The 17,104-nt window shown below is 41.1% G+C and overlaps 1 protein-coding gene across 2 annotated transcripts in view; it reads left to right on the top strand.

The window, feature by feature from the left end:
- Positions 1-864: 864 nt before the first annotated feature.
- The window catches only part of PDZD4 (PDZ domain containing 4), a 28,781-nt gene continuing 12,541 nt past the window's right edge, over positions 865-17,104 (top strand). The window contains exons 1-4 of one of the 2 annotated variants that reach the window (XM_058169335.1): positions 865-1,263; positions 8,952-8,987; positions 13,980-14,251; positions 15,025-15,115. In XM_058169335.1, the coding sequence (XP_058025318.1) occupies positions 1,204-1,263; positions 8,952-8,987; positions 13,980-14,251; positions 15,025-15,115 (459 nt within the window). In that variant the 5' untranslated portion in view covers positions 865-1,203. The remainder of the gene's footprint in view (positions 1,264-8,951; positions 8,988-13,979; positions 14,252-15,024; positions 15,116-17,104) is intronic. The other variant, XM_058169336.1, reaches the window with a different exon arrangement.

The following is a 17,104-nucleotide window of genomic DNA, read 5'->3' as shown; positions in this document are numbered from 1 at the left end:
ATGCTGCAACAGTTGTGTGAAAAATGGTCGTAAGTCACTTTTTTCACTGTTGTAACTTTGAACAATCATTAATGAATGTAATTCGAGGACTATCTGTAATGATTACTATAGAAAATAAGACATTAGAACAGCCCTTATCCAGCAGGAAGCATCAATGGGAATGGGTATAAATGGATAATTAAAGACTGGAACCAGTAAACAGCCCCATCTATCAGCTCCCCCAATTTTGTTTTACCTGCCTTTGTATGGCTAACTCTCCCTCTTATGCCTCTTTGCCATTTTTACCTGTCGGCCGTGGCGGCAAAAATTTTTTATTGGGTCTATGGATAGAGTGAAAAACGGAGCTGATAATTTCTATTCGTTCCCTAAAAAACTGTGAGAAAAGCACCGGGCCCTGGCAAAGAGGTGCACGCATTGACCGAACGTCTGAAGGAGGACGACGAGGGCAAAGTAGGGGGCAAGAAGGACCGGGATGCTAAAAGGCAACGCCAACATCTGAGGGACAGGGAACCAGACGGGACGGGACGGGAGCTGCCGGCCCTTCCAGACGGGAACAGACTAGACGGATAGAGATTGCAGGCCGGCTGTTGTACGCGGCGAGAGACGGACAAAGGACGGAGGGAAAACCGAGACTGGCACCGGCGAGCGAAAGCAACAGCCGGAAAGGCCAATTCGTGGAGGCACCGACGGCGGGACTTGGCAGGCTCGTCGCACCAACAACGGCCGGGCTCCCAAACCCTCCCCGAAGTCATCCATATTTATAAACGCCGCGTCCGTCGTCGTCCCCCCCCCCACTTCACTCCGCCCTCTCCCCTCCTCCTTTTGGCAAACGGAGCGAAGGAGCGAGGCAGACCAGACGGCGGACAAGGGTGCATTTTTTCGCAACAGCGACAGGCGTCCCCCTCGCCTCCGGGGGATCCTGCGTCGACCTCCAGCGGAGGGGGCGGGGAGAGAAACATCTCCTGCCGTCCTCCCCCATTTTCTGCTCCGTCTGAACACGCCGCTATGCCGCCGGGGGGGTGAATGGGGGGCAAGCACTGGACAGCACCTCCACCTCCCTGCCCAGGGCTATGCCAGGGTGGGGAGGCCGGGAGGGCGAGCGACTCGCCCCCCCACCTGTAGGATCCCCATGAGCTGATCTCCTCCCCACCCCCCATTCCTAAATTGTGGCCCCTCGGTCCGCCCCCCTCGAGCGGCATCGCCATGGGATGTAATATGTGTGTGGTAGAGAAACCCGAAGAACAATATCGGGTGATGCTGCAGGTAAGAAAGGGAGGGATGGAGGGAGGTTAGGGATGGGAGGCGGCATTGGTCTGTGGGACGCGACTGATGGGACGAGGTGAGCGAAGCACTAAGGGAATCGGGTGTGGGTGTGAGTGTGGGTGTGGGTGTGTAGGTGAGGAGCAGTGGATGGCATGTCAGCGCAAGATGAAAGGGCAGAATAGGGTCATCTGGAGAGAAGGAAGGCACTGGAAAGGGTCAAGGGAGTTTCCAGTCGTTCCCACTGGAAGGGCTGTTTGGGTCATGGGGGGCGGGGGGGCTGGAAGATGGAAGTGTCTGAGAGAAAGCAAGGTGATCTATAGTGATTAAAGATGTTTGTCGGGGCGGGGGTGGGGGAGGACATCAAAATAGGAATCCCAGGTTGTCTTTTGGGGTGGAGTGGGGATTTGGAGTACCATTCGGAGAATAAAGATGGGGGGGGTTTAATGCTGCAATGGGGGAGGGACCAGGTACTGAGTGAGGGGTGGTTGCTTAGCAACTAGTCTCCCCCCTTTTCCCATAGTGTACAGTGTCTGAAATAATGGGGAGACGATTTCTGCAAAAAAAAAAAAAAAAGTGGGGGGAGAACAAATTGGGATGAACGGCACTGAGCAGCGAAGGGTGAAGCAATGGTTTGAGAAGGGAGTGACAGGTATTCATTCATTCATTCATTCATTCATTCATTCATTCATTCACTTGTTTCCATCTCTTCCTTCCAGTCATTTCTTCCAGCCCCTCAGTTTCCTCAGCGGTTTGCTTATTCTGGTATCTGTTTCTTTACTCCTCCCTTCCCTCCTCTTTTTGTCTTTTTATCTTTCCCATCAGTCTTGTTTCCAATCTCTCTCTCTCTGTCTCTCTCTCTCTCCTTTGTATGTGCCATTTATCCAGGTCTTTTTCCATCACACTGTCTCATTCCAGGTCATAGGTACAAAATCTGACAGCCTCCTAGTTTGTATCACAGAGATGAAGGCTATATTGTAATTGGTAAAGCAAGAAGCTTTTTAAAAAATAACAAAAAAAACCAAGGGTTATATATTTCAAACAGGATGAGATTTCCAATATTCTCTCATGGGGCTACACAGTTAATTTGTACCTTTTTATGTGTAGGACTAAAATATATAGTATTATATATTTTTGTAGGCAAAGTAGTTACATAGCTGTCTTTTGTGCAATTATCAGTATATACAGATACATTACAGGGGTTGTGTTTGTGTAGCTAATCTTGCTTGCCCCATAAAGGACCATCTATTCTTTTGTCTTACTATCATTTAAATACTATCAATATTTAAATTCTGTTAATTTAGAGATTTACAGCATGAAAATCGTTTATACAAACTGAGAAGCAAATCCAAATACACACAGCGTTGCTCTCTATATATCCTTGTGTTGATAAGGTCTTCTCTCATCAGCCTTCTTCAACTCAACATAGGTTGACTGTCAGCCCCCATAATTCCCAATCAGCACAACATTGGGCAAGAGCCATCTGGGGGGTAGGGTGTCCTTTTGTAATTTCATTCCAGTTGCTGATCATGGGAATCAGATTTTCATGAAATAGAATGGATTTGACTGATGTCCTCAGTATGATAAAATATTATTTTTCTACAAAGAAAGGCCAAAAGAATCTGTGCATTAGATTAGAACCATTTGATCAGCTAATGATTAGACTCAGATCTGCACATCATTTCTATTTTCACCTTTTGTAATAAAATTGCCCCTCACTGTGGGAAATAAATGGGATGAAAAGGGAATCTGTGGCTTATAGCATTCTTTGAGCTGAGCAAAGAGATCCAGCTGTACTCTCAATATTTCCTTTCTGTCCAGAAGCCCTGCTTTATAGCTCAGGATTTCAACAGGTGACAGCAAAAGGAGAAGCTTCTTCCTCTTCTGTTGTTCATGGTCCCACTCCATATCTTGTTGAAACAAAATTAAGAAGTTGGGATCCTGGTCACTCCAGATATCTGAAAGACAGCTCCCATAATTTCTGACTGTTGGTCATGATGGACAGTTTTTACAGGAGTTGTAGACACAGCAACTGGAGGATACCATGTTGTCTGACTATATATTCCACTTGCTTTTAACCTGATAATTTTTAGAAAGGAAAGGTGGAGCATAAACTGAGTGAATAGGTTATTTGGGTTTATTAATAGCTTTAAAAACAGTCTTCCCTAACCTGCTAATTTTGTGATATCTTATAACTCATAATTTCCAATCAGCATGAACAATGAAAGTTGGTTCACCTTGTATAGGGGGCACAAGCTAGGAGACTTTGCATTTAATTCTCAGCATAAGTTCTAGTTTAATATGTTTACTTTCAATAACATTTAAATAAGACATTTTAGAATTCACAATGCCGTTCTTATTATAAGGCTTCACAAAGTCTGGAACAAAAAGATTCTCAATCTGTCAAACATTACTTTAGGAAAAATATACAGTATACAATAAAAAATCAGCAAATAAACCTTGCTTAACTAAAGATGAAACTTATTTGAATCCAATGATTACTAGTATTTGCTTGTAACTAGATTATAGAAAATCATGACACAAAAAATGCTGTATAGTCAAATGCTATTGCAAGAAATGATACATTGCTCTTTGTTTCTTGGATTTGAAATATGTAAAAGAAAAGAAACAAAATTCATAACGATTTAAAGCAGTCTGGAAAATAGTACTACCTTTCAACTGAGAATTAAAATGGTCGCATCCCAAAAGTCACACATGGCTGCATCTTTTTGGTGCCCATGCCTCCATAAAGTTGCTTTTCTCTCAGTTCCAGACTACGAGCAGCACAATCTTAAGTCTTTTCTAGCAGTGTTAGAGTTCAGGCAGTGCATTCCCTCTTATGCCAAGACCATCCAGTAACAATGCAAAATGTGTAAAATCTCTTGAATTGGAGGTGAGGTCAGATGACTAACTAGTGGGTGTGATCAAAGTAGTGCTTAGTGGCTATTTCAGGCTGATGAAGGCATCACCTCCACACACATACACATCTTCTAGTCTGGTCGCACATCAGCCTTATTTGCCACTAAAGGACTGATCACACAAGTGTGGAAGAATGTAGAAGATAGCATCTGGGTTGTCTCTCAGAGAAAGGAAAAGAAGAAAGGAGAGTAAATGGGCTCCGTGTAATGCAGCTCCTTTTGTAACTTTATTTACCTTGGATTATAAGGAAACAGAGAATAGAAGAAAAGGCTCAGGGTGGAGCCTAGAGAGGATGGATAGAATTCCACAATTAGATCCCACCTCCATTCCTGCTGCAGGCTGTGATTGGCAGATGCTTTTCCAGCTGGCTGGTGACTTGCAAAAAAGAGAATAACTAAACCAGAGGAATCAGCCAATCGTTTTATCAGGCACTGCATATGAAAAATCATGGCAATATCATCAGTATCACAGTTGTAGTTGAGGCAGGGTAGAGATCAGCAATAGTCAGCAGATTTCACATCCATTGGGTGGAGAGCTCTGGAAAAAGGTCCCCAGGTCTCATGTGATAATATTAATATGTAAAGTTTTAATGAGTACATTCCACCTGTAACAGGGTACAATTTCTCCCAGATACTTTATTAATCATATCTACATTGCAAAGACCACCATTATTAAAATTCACACAATACAAATTGAAATAACTGAACTCTTGCATTGTATTTACGGGTAGTCTTCAAGTTACAAAGGAGCTCAATTACGGTTGTAAGTCATGACAGTCACAAAGCGGGTCACCATGCAACTGGACCAATTTAAAATTTTTTTGCAGTGATTGTTAAGTGGATGCCGTGCTGTTAAGTGAACCCATTGTTCACTATACAGCAGCTTTTGCTGAAAGCCAGAAGTAAACCCTGGTTTCCAGGCAAAAACATCATAAATTCTGTGACTGTTGAGCTCTACAAATGTGTGTAAATGTGGTCCTGTCACCACGGGGGGACAGGGGACTGGACATCAGATTTTCATAAGTAGCTTGGGGGGTGGGTAGTTGTAACTTTCAATGGTCACTAAATAACCATCATAAGTGGAGGATTACCTGTACAGTATAATTTCAAACAGCATTGTCCAGCTTTTCCTTCCTTTGTTTTTCTGAATCTGTGTGGCTAGAATCTCATCTAGAATTTTACCATCAGCCTAGCAGCCACTAAATATAATAAATAATATTGCAAATCTCCAAATTCCAATCTAATCCAAAGACTTGCAATCTGTACTCAGGTCTTCCAGGTTCATCTCCCAAACTCTCAGAGCACAATGAATTCTAACAGGCTATGAACCTCTTATTTTGAACTTTAGGGGAAACAAGTTAAGGAAGCTACAATGTTGTTTGGATGGGGCATGCAAAATGTCTCCTTCTGTTGATTGACCCCCACCAAGTTTTATTGTTTGATCATCAGTTGTTAATTGATTAGTGTATTGGTTGATTGATTATGTGCTGTCAAGTTATTTTGAATCTTAGCAATCACATAGGTAGATTTTTTTTTCATGATGACCTATCCTGGTCCTTCAGCTCTTTCAATGATACCCCACTGTCATGGCAACCGAGTCCATCTGTCTCTCTACTGGTTGTCCTCTTCTTCTTCTCTTTCTTCTTCTCTTCCCTTCCACTTCCCTCAGCATTAGAGCCTTGTCCAAAGAGTCAGTCTTTGCATAATGTATCTGAAGTAGAATAATTTAAGCCTGACATTAATTGCTCAAAATAGCATGGATAGAGTTTTCATAGCACTTTGTTTGTGTCTATCAATAAATTGACACGTTCAACTACAAATTATTAAGTTATGAAAAATCAGTGAATATAGACATCTGTATATACTGGTCTTCACATTCACATAGGTTCAAGGTAATAATGAAACAGAATCCCAGTGTTCTCTAAGCAGACCCATTCAAAAAAACGTGCATTTTTTTTAGCAGATTCTGTATCTGTGGCTTTGATTGTTAATGAATGTGAATCAAAATTTGTTGCTAATTGATGGCAACTAAGTAGTAGGGCCTGTCACACAACTTTTAACCAGAGCCTTTTTCTTTCATGGAACAAAATGATCTTCTCTCCTAGTTTAACTTCACAAGCTGTTTAATGGACCAATTGCCATCACAAAACACTACACAGATGAAAAGAGAAGAAATTGGGACACTAGTTCTGGCTTACAATACTTCAGGGAGCCACTAGATGGCATCAAAGAATATCTTGCTGTTATCCAGAGCAATTCTTAAGAGCAAAATGGTGGCCTAGAGGTGGATCTCTTGCCTCACAATCAGGAGGCTATGAATTAGATCCTAAGTAGTGGCAGACACTTTTCTCTCTGGGCACAAAGAGAAAATATATGCTGTCAGCTCTGCATAAGCATCAGGAAGGGCATCCAGCCAGTAAATGCTCAGCTCCATTCAATTGCCCTGACTCAATCCTGATGTAAGGGATTACACAGGATCATTAAAAGAGAAAAAAGATCCAGAGTAATTCTTAAAATGTATTCCTAGGATCTCTGGGAGTCCCCCCAAGACCCTCTCAGGAGTCTGAAAAATTACCAGCCTTTGTTCAAAAACAGTAACACAATATTAAAATCTCATCAAACAATCATGAGAAGCAGTAGCAGCAGCAAATGTGTCAAATTTAATTTTTAGTATGGTAAATATCAATACATATAACCCATACAAACAAAAGCTGTTTTTGGGTCCTCCATAATTAGTAGAAAAGAGCTCTGAGAGAAAAAAAAGTTTACGATATACTGGTCTGGACCTTTATAACCCAGGTTTTACAGCCTGTGGAGGAATATGATGCCTAGACGTAGCAACATGCTAATTAAATAATGTAAAGGATAGTTTTGAATATGAGATACTGTGATATGTAAGATGCTATCTACAGGTTTGTGTATTGCCTAAGACCTGGTGACCTGGCTGCGGGTTGGTAGAAAATGATGGACTAGGATTAAGATGGTTCTTTGCAAAGTAAGGTTGGCATCATTGGTTGACTTCTCAAGGGAAGAAAATAGTCTTCAGTTAATAATTGCCCTGTTTAATGACCATTCGAATTTATGATGGTGCTGAAAAAAAACAGGCTTATGAGCAGTCCTCAAACTTACAATGGTTACAGTGTCCCATAGTCCCAAGATTACCATATGCAAGCTTCTGCCGAAGTCAATGGAGAAGCTGTCAGTAAGTTGCAGGTCGCGTCACATGATGTCACCCTTAATGACTGCAGGTGATTTGTTTAATGGAAGTGGCATTGTAAGTCTGGCGTGATCATATGATGAACTTCATTGCTTAGTGCAGAATTTCAGGTCCCAATTGCAGTCATTAACTAAGGACTACCTGTAGTTGTGGCTTAGGTTGACTTGACTTGAGCATAGTACTTAAAAGTTTGACTGCCCAAGTCCATCAAATTAAAGCATTGTATAGTTGGTTTTATTTGGGTTTAGTGTGACTTGCCAACACATTTGTAAAAAAACACAGCGGTCAGACCACACCAAATCTGGTTAGGCACTATATAGACAAAAATAACAACATTATCAGCATTAAGGATTATGTGCATAATCAATACAAACCAAAAAATAGATGGAGAAAATATAGTATAACACCTTTCTTTCTCTCATGTTCAATGTGCATTCACATATGAATACATGAAATCCATAACAGGATAGGAATGTGGCTGTTTCTTGTAGTAGAGATAGATATATGCACACACACACACACACACACACACACACACACACACACACAAGCAACATTGGTTAAGCTCTCTTGTACACAAAGACATATAATACATACAACACAGAATGGCATTTATCAATGCAGAGAGAAACAATATAAACACCTTGTAGACATACATTATATTTTCAAACAAAAAAAATACACTCAGAGATAATGCCATATGTATCTAGAAAAATATCTCCAATTCCTGTGGCGTCCATCATTTCACAATGCTTCTTGTGCATACGTAGTTTCTTCTCCCAGCTGAAACGATTATAGTAGACGCACAGAAAAATCTCTCTAGAGCGCACACTTGCTTATGGCCTCCGATGCTGTAGTGGGATTGGACCTTGCATTCTAATGTTAGATTCCAGCCAAAGGTTTTTATAAAATTGGGGAGGGGGATAGCCATGGCTCAGTAGAAAGATGGAGAAGGGGAAAAGATTAGAGTAGAGATCGAGCAAATGATGATCACTTGAAGAGCAATTTGGGGAAAAGGAAGAAGAAGAAAAATAAACACACAAAGGAAAGCTATGGGGAACCATCAGCTGAAGGGCCGAGGCTGGCTAACACTCCAGGAATTCGATTGGCATTTGTTATAAATTCCTACAGGGCCTTCCTTAGGCAAAGAATGTCCTCCTCATTCCCACCCACAGCCCCTCCCCAATCCATTTGTCTTCCTCACAATTTTTCTAATGGAGCCTCTTTTCTCTACCCTGTAGTTTCTTTGATGCGCTCCCCACCCCATCCACAATCTTCTCTGTTATTTTTTACTTAAGATCGTAACTGGCCCACCCCACCTCCGTAGAATGTTCCCTGGTGGTCCTCAAGCAAGCAAGCAAATTATCTATTTTCCCAAATTCTCCTCCTGCCCACCTTGAACTTCCACAGCCCCAAATAGAAGAGGAAAAAGAAAGGAGATAATTCATATTCCCCCCTACCCACCCACCATTTCTAGAGGTTGAGGCTAGCGAGTAAGGAAGGAGATGTGCTTTGCTTTTGATCCCTTTTACCCATATTTTCCTTTTTCTCCCCAGCTGCAGATGCCTGTATCAATCACTTCAGTTGCCATGGTAACTGCAGCTGCAGTGATGGAGAAAGAGAGATGCACCCATGCAGGCACGCGCAAGCACGCACGCACACACACACACACACACACACACACACACACATGTCTGTTCAGCAAAAGGTAATATGATGCATGAAATCCTTCTACATACAGCATGAGGATGCACTGCACAACGACAAGCTCACAGGTGCGTCAGCCTGTGACGCATAATGAAGTAGTGGCTGGGCAGATTCCCACGGTAACTGCATCATGTCTTGCATTTTGCTTGAACATGACAGAACACACACAATGTAGGAAATGGGTGTGCCGGGGTGTGTGCCTTCTGGGAACCCAAATAGGGGGAGTGTACCACAGGGTTTGTATAATGGGGAACTATAGGAATTATTTATCAGTTTGAGGTTTATGAGGAGAAATGCATTGCCCTTGGAAATTCAAGAGAATGACAATTCTTGAGAATTGCCTAAGTCAAGAGGTTTTTCATTAAGGTTTTATCTACCTTCAAGAATCAGCTACTGAAGTTGGGTAAACTCCAAGGACAGAATTCATGACAAAAGTTCTCCACTGGTCTCTTTTTTAGAGACAACAGCTTTTTGTGTACAGAGACACAAGGTGTATAGGGGAGGGGCATAAGGTGTACCTGTAATAGCAAGCCAGGATTGCCTCTAATTCAGCTGTTCTCTTGTTTCTTTGATTTTTAATCTAAGGGTTCCTTTATTGTGTCCTCTTTTTAACTTACCAAGACAGAAGAATATTGAACATGATTATAGAGCTGAACAAAACTGAAAGTGAGCTGATAATTAGGAATCCTTGCAAGATGGGCTTCTGTTGTTATCTTCCTTTCATCCCAAGACAGGCATAAAAGCTAATTTCAAAAAGCCCTTTTCGTTTCAACTTATCTGGCCTTTATAACCCAAACATTATTATTTTCACAATGTGCGGCCAATTCCCAGACTTCAATCCCAAATAATATGGCCAATGGTAAAAAATAATGGGAGTCCATCTACATTGGTAGGGTCATTTGGGAGAGCATTGCCAAATAATGCAGTCTGCACTGGGCTAAATGGACCATGAACTCCACTAGTTGTTTAAAGCGCCTATTCTTAAAAAATAGGATTATTTTGGTTCAGTTCACTGCAGCTCCTTTTCTTTTTAAGCTCAAGCCAATTATAATGGAGCAGCAGTGTGTTTTGAACTTCTAGCAGACCCATTACTGAAACACATCATGGTTGCATTCGTGAAATATGCCAGTCGAATGGTGTATAATATTTTTGAACTATGACCTTTAAATAACACATTGGAGTCAGTCAACATTCAAAAAGCAAGGCAGGAAGCCAGGTCAAAAATTAAATATATTTTTTATTTCATTTATAATCTGTTAAACATTAAATTGGACCAATATATACACTGTGTAATTTCTTCCCTTGTGAGATCGTAACAATTGCAGTATGGTGGCAATTTCTGGAGACTTCTGAGTGCTACACCAAGCCTTCAAAGGTATGCCCCTCTGAGGAAGCTACAGCATATATTGCTTTGTTTAGTTGGGGGCACATTAGTCCATGAACCACAATTTCTGGATAAGCAGAATATATGAACTATCCACTGTAGCTTTTTCAACAACCTGATTAAAATCAGCCATGGCTTCACAATGAATGAATCAAGCTACTATCGGCACACAGGCCCACCTAATAAATCAGTATAACTGTCAGCCACCGTCTGCCTGATTAGGGAGATACATTTGAATTGGAGTTTTCTCAAGAGGTCTGGCTAAACAGAAGTGCTGTTTGTGATAGATTTATATAGCCATTATTTGGGGAAAAAATTGGACAGATTTCTTTTACTTCATTTGTGTGTTTATATTTGGCAGCATTAAGGACTTGTACTAGATAGGGTAGGATCTCAGCCATTTTAGAGGATGGTGAAGATGGTGATGATAGCAATCCTAATGGATACTAACAAACTCCAGTGCAAATAGATAGTGTTGTGTTTTCATCTGACAGAGATGGGAAAGGTATGTTAGATGGTCATATGTTGAATGATCTTTCAGGAATGGTTCTCTGAATATTCAAAATGTGATGAGAGCCATTTCTACTATACAGGTAGTCCTCAATTTATAACCACAATTGACTCCAAAATATCTGTTGCTAAGCAGTACAGTTATTGAGTTTTGCCCCTTTTACAATCTTTCTTTCCACAGTCGTTAAGTGAATCACTGCAGTTAATATGCTAATAATGGGATTGTTAAATGAATCTGGCTTCCCCATTGACTTTGCTTGCCAGAAGGTTGCAAGAGGTGGGCACATGACCTCAGGACATTTCAACCATCATAAATATGCTTCTTACCAAGCATTTGAATTTTGATCATGTGACATGGGGATGCTGCAATGGTCATAAATGTGGGGAAATGGTCATGGCTCTTCTTTTCCCAATGCTATTGTAACTTCAAATAGTCACTAACCAAATGGTTGTAAATTGAGGACTATCTTTATTAGGTGTATTCCAATTCTTTCTACAAAGCAAGTTTTGGACAATTAGCCCCAGGTCTCATTCTCCCAGTAAGCACCACTTGAACTGTGGTTTCATTTGGCACCAGAGGAGCAGTATTAAAGACCTATGAATGGCCCCAATTAGTCAGATGTTCAGATGATGTAAACCAGAGGTCTCCAAAGCTGGCTGAGGAACTCTGGGAGTTGAAGTCCACAAGTCTTAAAGGGACCAAGGTTGGAGACCCCTGATGTAAACAGATGTATCTGCCTTTTCAGGAGAACAGGCTCTGAGGTCCATTCTTAAACAAGACAGGGATCCTTTCTATAAGAACTGTTGGTAGCACTAAGCGTGTGTAAACTATTCTGACACTGCCTGTGTTTTTAGTAGCTGTACACAATACAAATTGAACAGAGGCATTTTAAAAAGTAGATTAGAGCCATTTAAACAACTTTAACTCCTAGAAATCCCCAGCTAGCATGCCAGAAACACTGGTTTATAGGATAGAGGGAGACATTTGGAAGCAAAAACAAAAATTAAAAAAATGTGCTTTATAAAATGGTTGTGTATAGGGTTACCTATAGAATTTCCAATACATGGCTTGCATCATGAGATACAATGATGGAATTAATAGACTGTGAAGATGGCTCTTTCTCTAACATGAAAAAAAACCTCTGCAAGCTTTTTTAAATTAAAGAGTATTGAGCTTAATGAGCTTCCATTCCCAGCCTCAGGTTTATTACCCATGAGAGTTAAGCTTATTTTACAGATAGTTCTGGGGATAAAATTGGATCTATTCTTATATATGTTTTACTGAGTTTCTTGATTTATGAATTGCCCATAATATTTAGGGACTGTCTGTATTAGAAGAAGCTGAGCACTGAATAAATAGATTCTCCAAATAATGGAATCTGATCATACGTATGTCTTTGTGCTTTTTGCATTTGAAACAAGACCCCAAAGGACTACTACATTTATATGAATAATAAATAGTGCATTTTATTGCTGCAGCTCCATTCTGTATTACTGTGAATGATTCCAGAAAGAGGAATTGCCAGAACAAGTACATTTTTCCTGATACAATCCAGAAAAGTGACATTCCTAAACTTCCTGTCTTTTTTAGGAACTCCCGTGCACCAATTTGTAATAATCTGCATGAAAGCTCATATAGCATTCTAGGATAAGAAGGAACTATGAAAATCATTAATTTTTTAATTAGTGTACTTAACCTTATCGTGCCAATTTTATTGTATTCTGTTTACAGTAACTTCTTTGCTTTTTTGAAATAATGAATGATGATCAAACTGCCGGATTCAAAAACCTGTAGAAAAGTAGCTTTTCTACTGCTAAATTGGGAAAATTGAATCATGTTAGTCTAGGATCTTGACCTAACTAGTCATCTAGGGTCAACCCATGAAACTGTAGCTCTGTATCTTTCCTAGCTTGGCACCCTCTAGAGCAGTGGTCACCAACCAGTGGTCCGTGGACCACTGGTGGTCTGCGAAAAAATTTTGGTGGTCCGCCGAAAAAATATTTGCATTTTTTATATTGCACTAAATGCTATTTATCTTTTTAAAAAATTCATATTAGTGGTCCTCAGGATTTAAAATTATGAATGTAGTGGTCCCTGAGGTCTGAAAGGTTGGTGACCCCTGCTCTAGAGGGATCTGTACAGTACAGTGTATGACTATCAATTTGGTGGTGATGCGAATTATAATCCAGAATCTCAGAAGAATACGACATTGTCAAATGCTAAAATGGACTGAATGTAAAATTTTCTGAATGCAATTGCTGGAATTCCATAATCATCTGCTGCAAACAAATATAACTGGGATAATATGGATGTGATCTGGAGGGGCTGGGAATGTCTGAAGGGCAGCAGCCAGGAGTAAACCAGAAGTGAAGATTTCGTGCTACCATATTTAGAAATTTGTGTGAAGATACCTATACACACACACATATATATTCAACATATATAATACCCAAATCATGTCAAGTAGTTTTGGCTCCTAGCGTAACAATTTTTCACTCTCCATGGACATGAAAATACAATGATAATATCTTAAATAATTTAATGATCAGCTGCTCTTTTGTGACATTTAAAACCTGCTGTTAATCCAGCAGTCTCTCTTTGTGCATTGTTACAATGGGCTCTTGCAGCAGAGAATGGAGGAAAAGGCGAACGGCAATCCCCTTTTGGCAAATAAAACGGAGGCCAGTCTGCTTTTCCTTCATACAGAAGAAAATATTTTAGTAAAAAAAAAAGGGGGGAGAGAAGCCATTTTGGGGAAATTGCAAAATCAGTACTGTATGAATAATATCTCAAGTCTAAAGATATTTGAGGATGACTTCACAGTGGACACGTGAAGAAAGGGCAAGGATTTAGAACAGGGGTTTCCAACCTTGGCAACTTTAATTCTGGGAATTGAAGTTCTCCAGGCTTAAAGTTGCCATGGTTGGAGACCCCTGATTTAGAACATTCTGACATCCTCTTTCTCTCTTCTTCCCACTTCAGGTGAATGGTCGGGAACTGTCCCGTCTCTCACAAGAGCAGACGCTTGAGGCCCTCCGGTGCTCTAAGGAACCTCTGGTCATCCAGGTGTTGCGGCGCAGTCCTCGTAGCCGAGGTGGAGGTGGTGAGGGATCCATCTCTCAAGGAGATATCACAACTTTGGTCGATAGTGGAACCCAGACAGACATCACCTTTGAACACTTAATGGATCTAGGCAGGATGCGGCCACCAAGCCCTCCGGCTGTGAGGATGGAACCTTATGGGTTGCCTGATCTGTAAGCATTATCCTGAGGAAGACATGATATCATCTTGTCTTCTTTATTTACCATTGATTGTACTTAGATCTTGAACACTTCTGGTACAAGCCAGTCCAGGGTAGCTAATAATATCAATCTAGGAGATAAAATCCTAACATGCATTAAATAGAGGTAGTCCTTGACTTACAACAGTTCATTTAGTGACCATTCAAAGTTACAATGGCACTGAAAAGAGTGACTTATGGCCATTTTTTCACAGTTACAACCTTTGCAGCTTCCTCATAATCATATGATCAAAATTCAGATGCTTGGGAACTGACTCATATTTATGTCCTGGAGTCATGTGATCACTTTTTAGGACCTTCTGACAAGCAAAGTCAATGGGGAAGCTAGGTTCACCTAACAACCGGGTTACTAACATCAGGTGCAGTGATTCATTTAACAACTAAAGCAAGAAAAATCGTAAAATGAGGCAAAATTCACTTAAAAACATAAATTTTGGACTCAGTTGTGATCATAAGTCGAGGACTACCTATACATGAAAATATCAGAATATGTTATTGTGTCTTTTCAGAATTAGAAAAAATAAGCAGTAGAATTTTTCCTTTCATATTTCCTGTGAAAACCCTGGCTCCATTTTACCTTTTCCTATTTTTCTAAGTTTGTCGCATTAAATTCTGGTATCTGTTTGCCTTTGGTGAAGTTACACTTGATAGAAAAGAGCCTGGGAAAGTTCTAAGTAGGAAAGCAGAAAATTTATCTTCCTATCCTATGTTCTTTCTTCTTCAAAGCCCCTCAATTGCGCATGAATATTATGACCCTGTGGAATTCATGGAAGGAGCTGCTCCAGAGGCTGAGCGAGCAGAAGACCTAGAATACGAGGTGAGAATGTGTTGAAACTTGGAACCCCATTTCAAGTTTCTGGCTAGAGCAGGATTTTTGGATTACCATGATGTGCTTTCATATCAGAATAAATCCAGATGTTTAAAATCAAAGCTAATGGCTACAAACAACCAGCTTGGTTGATGCTTTGCTCAATAGGTCCCCAAATAGAGAAGAGATATTAGTGCAAAACGCTTACAGACATGTTTTCTTAAAAGGGTGCAGGCTGCACATGGAAAATATTTGAACATTGTCTACCAATGCCAAATATAGGGTGGTTCCTTCTTGTCATTGAGAGAGAACTTTGAAGCAAGGATGAAGGGCTACTCATTTGGAATGAGGGAAGCAGCTTTCTCCTTCCAGTTTTGAACTCAACAGATATATGCCTTTAGAATTAGAGCCAAAGGGATCATAAAGGAGGAAACATGGTTAGGGGAAAGCCATGGTGTGATGACCCAGGGCACGGCACAGAGATAACACACACAGCTGGCAGTTCAAACTGCCCCTTTATTACTCTAATTTTCCCCAAATGCTCCCACCTTTCTGGCAAGTCCTAGAGCAGAGTGATAACAAACCCCACACAAACTTCAAGCAGTCTCTGGCTACAGTTAGTCCAGCCCAGCGCTGTCTGCGCCAAGGCTGCATGGCAATAAGTCCCAAATATACTTGGCAAAACAAGAGCAAATCAAGGAGTTCAGGGAGCAGAAGTTCCAGGTAATTAGTCCAGAATGCCAAAAGGAATGCAAGGATCTTTGGCAAGTTCAAACGTTGGCACGCAACAGTTCAGGAACTCAGTGTTTGTTCCCGACAAATACCCCTCCCCACAGCATCTCCTTAAGTCATTCCCCAGGTGTGCCTGGTGAAGATGGGTGGGGCACTCTCCTCATGAGTAGCCTGCTCCATCTGCTCTGATCATGCCTTCTCTGCATTCTCCGAGCCCTTGCATCAGGAGTGGGTGGTTCTTGCTCCTCGTCTGAACTCTGTCTCTCATGTTCATCCTGCCTCTGTTCCTCCCTGCCTGCAGGCCTTACTAATTCCGAAAAGCCTTGCCTGGACTGACTCTGCCCTTCCCCAGTTTCATCCAAGGCCAACGGAGCTACCCTCTTAATCGCTGTCAGTTCTTGTTCCAGCTCATCTTCCCCTGCAGATTCAGACTCTGATGGGGGCATGGCACTTGGTCTGAACAGGCAGCTTGCTATTCTTCTAGAATGATCTAATTTGAGCTGAGATGCTCAGGAGCCATTAATGTCCTTGAATCATGAGAAAGAAAATGGAGAGGAGTGGCAAAAGGTAGCAGGACACCCTGCTAAGACCAAGGGGTGGGCTAGAATTTTAAACATGGCTCCTCTTTTTGGAGGGAAATGTACTGAAACATTTTGTGGCAGAACCTCCTTATGGGTAGTCCTCACATAACAACTGATTGCTTAGCAACCATTCAGACTTCCCCAGAGCTGCTTAAAACCTGTTTTTGAAGTTCCAATGACTACATGACATACACCCCTACCATGGTCGTGTAATCACATGTGGTGCCCTTGGCAACTGGCTCACATTTATGGCCATTTGCAATGTTCTGGAGTCATGTGACTGATTTTTGGCAGGTTTTGGTGTTAATTTCCAATTTCTGTCAAAAAACACCCATTGGTGAAAATGGGTTCACCTAATAATCATTGTGTTCTTTTAGCAACCTCCATGTTTGATCAACAACAAGAATACAACAGAACATTTAATCTCTCAATCTAATTCCCACATGTAATGCTGGAATTTAGTAGTTTCCCTGTTGATGGCCAACTGAATGCCATTGAAAAACAGTGCATCTGAGGTGACACAAAGGTGATGGGTTTGTTATGCACACATTCTTTCATAAATGCTCAGCTGAGATCATAGCCATCAAGTGCTGAGTATACTTGTGTGAAATGAACCTTATTTAGCCATACCTAAGTCACTGGAAGGGGGTGGCTGGGAAGTTCACTTTTTTTTTATTATTTTGAG

This window comes from Ahaetulla prasina, chromosome 2, assembly GCF_028640845.1.
Source record: "Ahaetulla prasina isolate Xishuangbanna chromosome 2, ASM2864084v1, whole genome shotgun sequence".
Lineage (NCBI taxonomy): Eukaryota > Metazoa > Chordata > Lepidosauria > Squamata > Colubridae > Ahaetulla > Ahaetulla prasina.
This window is presented reverse-complemented; position numbering and strand designations above follow the sequence as displayed.